Raw genomic sequence first — 10,612 nt, 5'->3', positions numbered from 1 at the left:
GTGCCCCCCCCCCTTTTTATTTCTGAGTTTTATTTCTCAGCCCCCCCAGCTCAAAATACGTTCCCGCGGCTATGGTCATGCATATCAAACTCATAAACCATGGTCTGCAATGTGGACTCACCTGCTTCCAGCTAACAGCAGTATCTTAGCATTGTCCAGACCCTTTGTTAGCAGGTCCTTTACAACTTCCTTTATGATCAGTGAACCCATGAACGCATAGTCATCTGTACATAAAAAAACAAGAAGTTAATGACAACTAGTTCTAACTAACTTATAACAGCTATGTGTTGGACTGCTATACAGTGATGGAATCAAGTGGTAATATATTGATACTTTGATATAATAATCAAACGTTTTGGGTCATTACGATTTTTTAAAATAGATATAACTTTTATTCAGCAATGATACATTAATTTGGTCAAAAGTGACAATAAAGACATTTGTTATGTTACAACTGATTTCTGTTTCAAAAAATGCAGAGCATTTGAACTTTCTGTTCAAAAATATGAAGCAGCACAACAGTTTTCAACATTGAAATTAAAGGGGTCATATGATGCTGCTAAAAAGAACATTATTTTGTGTATTTGGTGTAATGAAATGTGTTTATGCGGTTTAAACACATCATTTACCACATACTGTACATTATTGTTTCTCCTCTATGCCCCGCCTTTCTGAAATGCTGCGTTGCATCGCGTAAACATAAAACCATGTATGCATTTGTGATCGGAGAAATGACAAACAACAAGCGCTACTCTACACTGCTCAAAACTCGCGTGTGAATCATCAGTGGCACATCTTTTAAATGAAAACGTACTTACAGTCTGTGAGTCAGAACAGCCGGCATTGTTGTCTACTCTCCCAGGATCAGGAAACAGTCCTCCATAAAATGTGCTGCACACATCTTAATATTTGGGTTGAACTGCTCTGGAACAGTGTTGTAAATACAACTTAACCACTGATTTCTAGTCGTGTCCTTCCATAAGAGCGGGCGGCTTGAGTGAGCGGAGGCCGACGGCTTTAGTGAGTGGAGGCCGGCAGCTTGAGTGAGCGGAGGCCGGCGGCTTTAGTGAGCGGAGGCCGGCGGCTAGAGTGAGCGGAGGCCGACAGCTTTAGTGAGCGGAGGCCGGCGGCTAGAGTGAGCAGAGGCCAACGGCTTTAGTGAGCGGAGGCCGGCGGCTAGAGTGAGCGGAGGTCGACGGCTTTAGTGAGCGGAGACCGGCGGCTAGAGTGAGTGGAGGCCGGCGGCTAGAGTAAGCAGAGGCTTGCAGCAACCACATGTGACGACCCTGGGCTGGACTCTGCTTCGTCCACATTGTGACGTAGACATGTGGGGGCGTGTTAGAACGAGCTGTTTTAGGTAGGCATGGTTGACTTAACTTTTATAAAGAATATCTCTTTGGATTTGAGACTTTAGTCTTTGCAAATTTACAGATCTTCTTTATGCACCAAGAGCTTGTAAAACTCCAAAGAGAAAGGAAAAATTGAAATCGCATCATATGACCCCTTTACGAAATGTTTTTTTGAGCAGCAAATCAGCATATTAGAATGATTTCTGAAGGATCATGTAACACTGAAGACGGGAGTAATGATGCTGAAAATTCCACTTTGCTACCACATTAATACATTTTTGAATATATATATATATATATATTTTTTTTTTTTTAATTATTACTTTTTTATTAAAAAATATTTCACAATATTGCTGTTATTTACTGATTTACTGATTGTTCAAAAAAATGCAGCCTTGGTGAGCAAAAGAGACAAAAGAGAAAAAAGTCTGAGACCACTAGTTAAAAATCGTATTAAATTATATTTATAATTAAATTATAATAGTGAAAATATCTTATTTAGTATTCCTGAATGAATGATGCATTTATATAGCGCTTTATTGTGTATTGTTGTACACCCAATGCGCTTTACAAGCATGTGGGATTGTAAATATGACATTCCTGTCATATTTAGTACATTTTTCATTACAAATTAAATTAGCATTAATAAATTTTATGAATTTCATGAATTTACACTTGAGCTAGCATGAAATCCACACGTTTGGGCAAAATTGGATTGTCCGTGTTATTCAGCATAATTGAGAATGATCTGAATGGAAACGATGGGCAAAACAAAGCAGTTACCTATAAATGTTAAAAAAAACGTTAATATTTCTTATTTTTTCTGTAAACTTTTGTTTATTTATTTATTTATTTATTTATTTATTTCAAAATCATAAAATATTCTTCTTTTTCTCTCAGGTTAAAGTGAAATTTCATCTGTGCATTGTAAGCTGTGTATACCATATTAGTGAATGTATCATCTGTTAGGTAAGGAGTCTTACTTTGATCAGTTTTTGGTGTGGCTCCACTCCATACATCACTTGAGCAATATGGGATGAACCTAAAAAGTCATAAACAAAGATTTTAGGTCCGAAATCTTTATGAAAATCACCCAAATAGGGAGAAGTAACAGAATATTTACTTCTCTTTAACACAAACATAGTGGGATACTCACACCATGTTGGCATTCCACCAGTGTGGGTTTTCCTCTGGAAGCGAAGACAGTATTCCTGTGCCTAAAGTTAAAATAAAGACATACATTATGAAATTATACAAAATAACAGAAATCAGAATAATCTCGTTTTGAAATCTAGTTTATGTGTGTTTATTGCGCCAAGAATTTGATCTGGGTGTGAATAAGCCTTTGTAGTAATATTATTAGAAATGGAGTTTCAGTTGAAAGACTGTTGGCATTTCTAACCTGTTTTAGTTTGTGGCCATTTGGAGGAGCTCATGAGCCTCCTCATGGTCTCGTATCTGCTGTCACAGTTCTCTTTGTTGAAGCAGTACCAGCCACCTGCAGAGGGAGAGAGATGAGTGTCTTACATGATCTTCCTGACAGATACACACAATGCTGCGAAAATATAGTCTGAATTCTACCGAAGTAATTCTGATGATTGAACGCTTCACACTTACCCTCCAGAAATATTAACCACCTTCTGCTTCCTTTGGACTCCTTCAGGTAGTACCTGCAATAAAGCAGATACTTACATTAAACCTATACTTACAACTTATATATGCAAAGCACTGCCTATTTATAAATTCAGTAAAGTATTACATTTAGTTCTGAATTATATTGTTCCTATTGTTATTGTTATCAGGTAATCTGTTAACAAAATACACTTTTTATTATTCTAATCCTAAACAGACAATGAGTGAATGTGCAGCACATTCAGGTCATAAAAGTATGTGTGTGTGTCTGTGTGTGTGTGTGTGTGCATGTACATAAGCTGTACATGCAGATGATATAATATTATTGAAATAAAGGCCCACTTAAGTGTACTTATGACTATTTGTAAGCACACTTTTAAAAAGTGCACTTTGTAATAATGTCAAGTTTAAATTTAAAATACATTTTAAATCATGTTTTAATAATCTTTCATCATGTTTTAAAGAAATACACTTATTTTGATGTGTTGACTAACATCCTAAAGCACATATGATTGTTTTTAACCATAGTGTTATTCAATATTACATGTAAAGTTAGTATATTTTAAATATACTAAATTGCATCTCCATCGTTACAAAATTGTTACAACATATATATTTAAATACATGACATACAAATTTCAATAGAAATTACATTAAAGTATATTTTAGTATACCATACATTTTTGTCAATACATTCAACAGTAAACTTTAATCACATTTCAACGCAAGTCATTTTGAAATTACACATAAAAACGTACTTAAGTCTTATAAGTGAGTCAAAAAGCACTCTAAAGTTCAGTTGATGCATTTATTATAAATTATACTAGAATACATTTTCATTCAGTTCACACTTGATTTTCTATGCAATGTTCACAGTATCCACAAGAGGGCATTCAGCTATTGTGTAAACTCAGTCTATCTCAAACTTCAGTCATTTTTGCTTGTGTGAGAAAAGTTACAGTTGTGGTTCAGTTTGTTACTTTGAGGGGCATCAGTCTGCCATAATTAAAGACAGCTTAAATATGCATCCAATTTATGCCACTGGTGACCACATCTTTGGCATATGGTGTACATTTCTCACTGTTACCCACCTCACCACTACTTACACGCTAACGATGTATGCTTCGTTACATTACAACTTATAAAGCTTGGGCTACAAGTCTGCCAGCCCTCAGAAACTTAACCTGAACAAGTTTTAAATGCAGAAAGATTAGGACAACCCTAAATAGTTTTCTGTAGTATATAGGAATGATTTTGAGTTCCAGAGAACTTGGGGAATCCATGAGTGGAGTCCATCCATGTGTAACAGCATATCACACGACCCACATGAGACCTTCTCTACAAGCACTGACTGCAGATCTGAGAAAGAACGCAGGCTGCTGCCAAAAAAATATTGCAGCTTCGGTGCATTGAAGAGCGTCTACTCACCGTTCGCATGTTCCCAGAGTCAGAGTTTATGCCAGCTCTGATTCCCTGGTAGCAAAGCATAAAAGAACTCTAGACTACTCAAGCATATTAATTATGATTCGTAATTGGGAACATCAGGAATTTGCAAGTCAGAATCTCAGAAACAGATGATCAATTAATGCCGGTTTGCTACTATATATATATATATATAGGCTACTTCAAGCTTTTAGATTCCCACTTCATCATTTAACTAGATCTTGTGTAGAGATTCTTTGCATCTAGCATTAATAATGTTAATTATAAATGCAATCAAATTTGAAAACCCATATCCCTGTGGATATCCCTTAATCCAAAACACTGTGATGTGCATAAATGTGATATTCATAAAGTATGCTTAAGTTGCTTCGTATAACACGTTTTTGAATGTCAGTTGTTTGACAACCCTTATAGCAGCAGATAGGATTTTATTTGTTGCATGATAATATGTAATTTCATAACACGATGCTGGAGAATAGTATGATCAAGACCCAAAAGGATCATGTAAAATAAGGAAATGCAGTACAGGATACATTGACAGATTTACAAGATTTTACATTATTTAAAGATATCGTTAGATTATTTTCCACTGGCAATATTGGCCTATACACTGTACTGTCGCAAGGAAAGAGTACTTACGCACAGCTGGATCAAGTTTTCTACTTCTGTACATCTGTCCCCACTTTTACATTTTACAAGAGTCTAACTTTTTAACTTAAGTGCTTAAGATTTAAATTTAAGACAGCAGAGGCTCAGGTATGTCATGTAATTATGTGTCTGGTGCCTAATAAATTATTCATATTGTAAATAATGTACATAACAGTCATTTCGAACATGGTAGTTATATTGTCTAAACCCAAGCGATATACTGCCCCAATATCCAATATCCCGCTCTTATAAGAATTCCCCTATATACCCTATAGTGATTGGGCAATATAACCAATTAGCTCATGTTGTTTTGACCTCAGTATCTTGAGTGGAGTTTCAGTCACCAGGTATGCCAGAAAAGTGACGCATTCAAAAATCCAAACAAAGTGAAAATTGGTGCAATACTTGGAAGGTGTGGGTGGAGGAATGTTAATGTTTCAGAACTGGTCATTGAAAACCCATAAGGATTGACCACTACTCTGGGGACGATGTGTCCCTCATGATGGTTTTGAACTTGCTCTGACATTTTCAGAGACATAGACAGCTTTTTCTGTTATAGCATCAAATAAAATGGATATTAATTCTAAAAGATCAGCAGTGGCAGGTCTGCAAAAGCCAGTTGGAGATGTCACTGAAATCAGGCATTTCTACTATAGATTTGTCATGTCTACCTCAGCTGCACATCAACTCCAATGCAGTTATTTTGCATATACTGTAAACTCTATAGATCATATTAACGCACATATCTCCTTCTTACTCTACACAAGCCCCACCCACCTGTCACTGTATTCCTATTTATTCTAGTGATTCCCTTGCAAGTCTTCTCAACCTGGTCCTGGCGTGCACAACTTGCTCTGACATCTTCATCCCACAATTGTATTATTGTTTTAATATTAATATTACACTTGTGTTTTAATAAATCCTGATTTAACATGAAAGTGTCATGCCATTGTCTTTCTCCAGATAAATGGATGTCAAAACCTATTAGATGTAGACTGACTTAGACTGTACTAGACAACAAACTCTCACTTCATGAATTCATCTCAATTCATGAATATGTCAACAAATTGAAATGAACAACTTAACTGTAATTGCTGCCATAAGATTAAGTAAAACCAATGCAGTGATGCCAAAGCACTTTCTTAAGCAATTGATTTTGAAACACCAAGTGAAATCAGGAAGCAATGACAGAAATTGTTGTGACAAGGTGGATGGACACACAAAAACTGTCTTTAGGGGTATAAAAAAACATAGCCATATGCATATAGTTTGAAATACCACAGGTACTGTCAGTAGAATCATAATAATATAACTCTTCTGACGATGTAAGAAACGTACAATCTTTCTGTTGATAGTTTATGGCACTGATGGCTCAAGTTAACAAAGTTTTATCCTAGCCTACTTTAGTAACAATAACGGATGAGATTAGGGTGTGAATCTGAGCGCGCAGATGATGCAGTGCTGCATGCGCCTGTGATGCCCAAATAGACTAAGTTGGCAGACCATTGGGTTACCTGAGGTTTGTGATTGTAACCGGCTTGCTGTCTTACCCTGCTGGGGTCCCGTCGTTACAGGTGACTGATGTATTCTCCAGGAAATGTAGCTTCATCTCGTAGTCGAGCTTCTGGGCCGAGCAGGGGTAGAGGGACTGCGCCAAGTTCTTCACCTGAGTCATGAAATTGTCCATGTTTTCTTCAACAGCTGTGAAATCCAGTGAGAAGCTCTCGGTGGTTTCGGCACGGTCCCGGTAATGAGCGGAGGGAAGCGCTCGCCGCGGCTGCGGGTTTCGCCCTCCGCGCAATTTCCTCGCGCCGAGCGCGCCGGACTGAATCAACCCCAGCATCACAGCCCAGTGAAAGACATCCAGCACCCTTATGCTCCTCTGCGGCCGCCTGCACTCCATCACGCTTTCCTGCAAATCCTGAGAGTTTCCTGAAAATCTGCAGAACCGGTTACACAAAATTCAACAGCAAAACAGTTACACAAAGCCTAAGTAACTTAAGTGAGATGAACAGGTGAGCTTTCTCAGTGCAAAACTTAGGAGTCCTTTATGTTTTTTTTTTTTCTTTCTAATGTTCAATAGACTGGTTCCTCCACTGCCAAGAAACTCCTAAACGGACTGTGGCGTGCTCTTCTGTTCAATATCTGTGTATTTAGCCGCTCTGGGTTTTAACCCTGCTCTCTTTCGCATGGACCAATCGCCGTGGAGGGCAGTGCAACGGGGCGTGATCCAGGCGCACTGATTTCTGTCCTTTTCATTTATTGAAAAAAATGCCCATAGTTTGGTCCTTTTGATCTACGATATTTTACTTGATGTGGTAGCTTTTATTGGCATCGAAATGCCTGTTTCCTAATCCACGCGAATTTATAGAGTGAGAATAAGACTCTTCGGATACACACGGCTTTCGTGCATTGGAAAAAAAATAAATAAATATATGCAACACGAATAGCGTGAGAATCTACAAGCGGCAGTGGAACCTAAAACGCACACAATATTGCTACTTTATTATTAGGTTATATATATATAGTAATATTCCTATATATATAACCTAATAATAAAGTAGCAATATTGTGTGCGCTTTATATAAATGTTATGAAGTGACATGTGGCCAAGTATGGTGACCCATACTCGGAATTAGTGCTCTGCATTTAACCCATCCAAAGTGCACACACACAGCAGTGAACACACACACACACCGTGAACACACACCCGGGGCAGTGTGCAGCCATTTATGCTGCGGGGTCCGGGGAGCAGTTGGGGGTTCAGTGCCTTGCTCAAGGGCACCTCAGTCGTGGTATTGAAGGTGGGAGAGAGCGCTGTACATTCACTCCCCCCCCCTACAACCCCTGCCGGTACGAGACTCGAACCCACAACCTTTGGGTTACGAGTCCGACTCTCTAACTCTAACATTTAAATATAACATTTATGCAACTCTTTTGTAACGAATTTCCTCCACTAGGTCCAGTGTAGTTTGCGCTTTTTTTTTTTACTTTCCCCATATGTCTTCACTGCGAACTTATGCAGGTATTTTTGTCAGTATAGAGATTCCGCGACTTTTTTTTTTATCTACAAGAGTCTGTTGACGGGGCCCCTGAAGATCAAAGGAGTCAGTCATCATCCTCCACCCGTATGAAGCCCCGTCCAGACTTTCCCTCTGCTGTATAGATTTGGAGTCGGAAGGGAAACCCGCACCTTACAGGAATGTTCCTTTTTTTGTGGCTAAACTAAATGTTTCCTTGCTAGAGTAAATGCTTTTTTTTTATCACGTTGTCAGTCAAACAAGCAAATTCACTTTTCGTCACCACGGTTTAAGGCTTGTGCTGCTCTATTCATTTCATCTCGCTTATTTTAATTTAATTTTATTCACTCGAGACCTTTAATTCTCTCTGCCTTTACAATGATGTCTTCATTAAAGTGTTTCACACATCGCATTAATGTAATGGAGTTCGCTGGATTCCTGCTCCGGCCATTAATCGGTCACTGAGCTGTGAGATAAAAGGGTGTCAAGTGGCTGGTGTTAACGCGACACTTAACTTTACCCAAGCCTGTTGTTTCAGACCACTGCTCTCACTTTTATGCATGCAGTGCCGTGGAAACGGGGGAACTCGCCCATTGGCGTCGATTCATTCCGTCACTTACCGCGAGTCCTCCTTTGTTCAGATGCTAAACACTTGAAGAATAGATCAGACACTATTCAGACGTAGATACATGGACCATTAAAACACTCAAGCCCATAGTCCGTCTGTCCAACGTTGGCTGCAAAAAGTACTGGGACACTTGCTTAAAAATAAATAAATAAAAAATACAATAATAATAATAATAAACAGCATTAATTTGCTAATGAAATATCAGATTAAATATGAAATATGTTTAATATTAAACTAAAACTTTAAAATAATAAAACACTTAAAAAAAAAAAAAGACAAACAGTAGGCTTATTTGTGATTGTCAGTGGACCCATTTTGATAATTAATGTGATTTTCTACACCTGTGGTTACTCCACTAGGACATCTGTGTGAAACCGAACCGATTAAAAACACTAAAAAGTACTGGCACGCATTTTCAATACGTTTTAATGTCATTCTTTTAAAGTAAATTAATAACTAACTAACAAACTAAATAAATAACTAAGTACTTACTCAATGATGATTTGCTTGATTCCACAATAAAAACAGAATGTATGCTGTCAATTTATGCTGCCAATTGTAAAATAAATAAATAAATAAATAAATAAAAATAGAGGCCATTAAGTGTTCATGTACATTTGAGTTTAAATAACCATCATGATGTGAATACCCAAGCATTGAAGTAACCATCATGATGTGATTTTGACATTTTGATGGCATTTTAAATGTTGTACACGATTCAGAGAATATTGTTTAATAGTTGTGTTTATTCTCTTCTAGCATTAATATATATATATATACACACACACAACTGAACTCAGTAACGTTTGTTGTTGTTGTTCTTATTAATCTTTGAGTGTTTTTCTAATAAATATAAATTTTACCAACTATGCCAAGCACTATTTTACGAGCTAAAAATGGTGAGTTAAAATATCTGTAAAAATCCTTAATTTTTATAAAATAAATCATGAATGAGTGGAAGACAAATGCAAATTAATTGGTTTAAAAGAGTGGGAACCCTTTATTTACAGAAACCATGAGTGCCCACAGATCAAGGATCTCCAACCCTGCTTCTGAAGAGCTACCGTCCTGCAGACTTCAGTTCTAACCCTGCTCCAACACACCTGTCTGTAATTATCAAGTAGACCTGAACACCTTGATTAGCGTGTTTGGTTGGGGTTGGAGCTGAAATCTGCAGGATGGTAGCTCTCCAGGAGCAGGGTTGGAGACCCCTGCTATAGATTAGATTAAGTTCTGAAAACAAATTTAGGGCTATAGAGTTTTGAATATGTTTGAGTCAAAAAGGTAAGAGCCACTGGCATACAACTTGTTTGGGCTACTTTTTTTAGTGCTTTGCATCCTTTGTAAAGCTTGAAAGTTACAGTCCCCATAGACCTTTTTCACATTTCCTGGTTTCTCGGCAGCGGAAGTCGTCATAGTTGGGTAAACTTCGAGAGCAGTGAATGAGAGAGTACCACAAATATATATGTATATATTTTTTGCATTCCCATTTGCTCAAATAGCAAAAGAAAAACTCCACAATAGTGGTTTCATGATTTTCAAAAAAAAGGAAAAAAACTGAGAGAGACTGATAACGATAGTCAGAAGTGAAAACGATGTCAAATTTACCATCACTCCCATAGACGCTGCATTAGAAACACCCTCGCATTAGCGTTAACTAGTTTTTTTGTAATTTGATGCAAATGTGATACAATACAAAGTATAGTGTTATAAATGTACGTACATCTTTTAAAAAAATCTAAATATAAAAAACTTTCAAGGATTTAGGATGCTGATGACTGTTGAAATGCGTCATCAGTCTTGTGAAAAGTGTCCAGGGATTTAGTCAGGGAAGCATGTTTAATTTTTTGACAGGAATGAAAACAAGGCTATAAGGGACGGAAATACAGTGT

The 10,612-nt window shown here is 37.4% G+C and overlaps 1 protein-coding gene across 1 annotated transcript in view; it reads right to left on the bottom strand.

Moving 5' to 3' along the window:
- Positions 1-7,145, bottom strand: part of notum1a (notum, palmitoleoyl-protein carboxylesterase a) — a 10,805-nt gene extending 3,660 nt beyond the window's left edge. Inside the window, exons 1-6 of the mRNA XM_016468263.1 lie at positions 6,623-7,145; positions 2,967-3,019; positions 2,752-2,847; positions 2,506-2,566; positions 2,333-2,391; positions 122-224 (exon numbers count right to left, since the gene is read on the bottom strand). Of these exons, the coding sequence (XP_016323749.1) occupies positions 122-224; positions 2,333-2,391; positions 2,506-2,566; positions 2,752-2,847; positions 2,967-3,019; positions 6,623-6,975 (725 nt within the window). The 5' untranslated portion in view covers positions 6,976-7,145. The remainder of the gene's footprint in view (positions 1-121; positions 225-2,332; positions 2,392-2,505; positions 2,567-2,751; positions 2,848-2,966; positions 3,020-6,622) is intronic.
- Between the last annotated feature and the right edge of the window lie 3,467 nt (positions 7,146-10,612).

This window comes from Sinocyclocheilus anshuiensis, unplaced genomic scaffold (assembly GCF_001515605.1).
Source record: "Sinocyclocheilus anshuiensis isolate Anshui unplaced genomic scaffold, SAMN03320099.WGS_v1.1 scaffold173, whole genome shotgun sequence".
Lineage (NCBI taxonomy): Eukaryota > Metazoa > Chordata > Actinopteri > Cypriniformes > Cyprinidae > Sinocyclocheilus > Sinocyclocheilus anshuiensis.
This window is presented reverse-complemented; position numbering and strand designations above follow the sequence as displayed.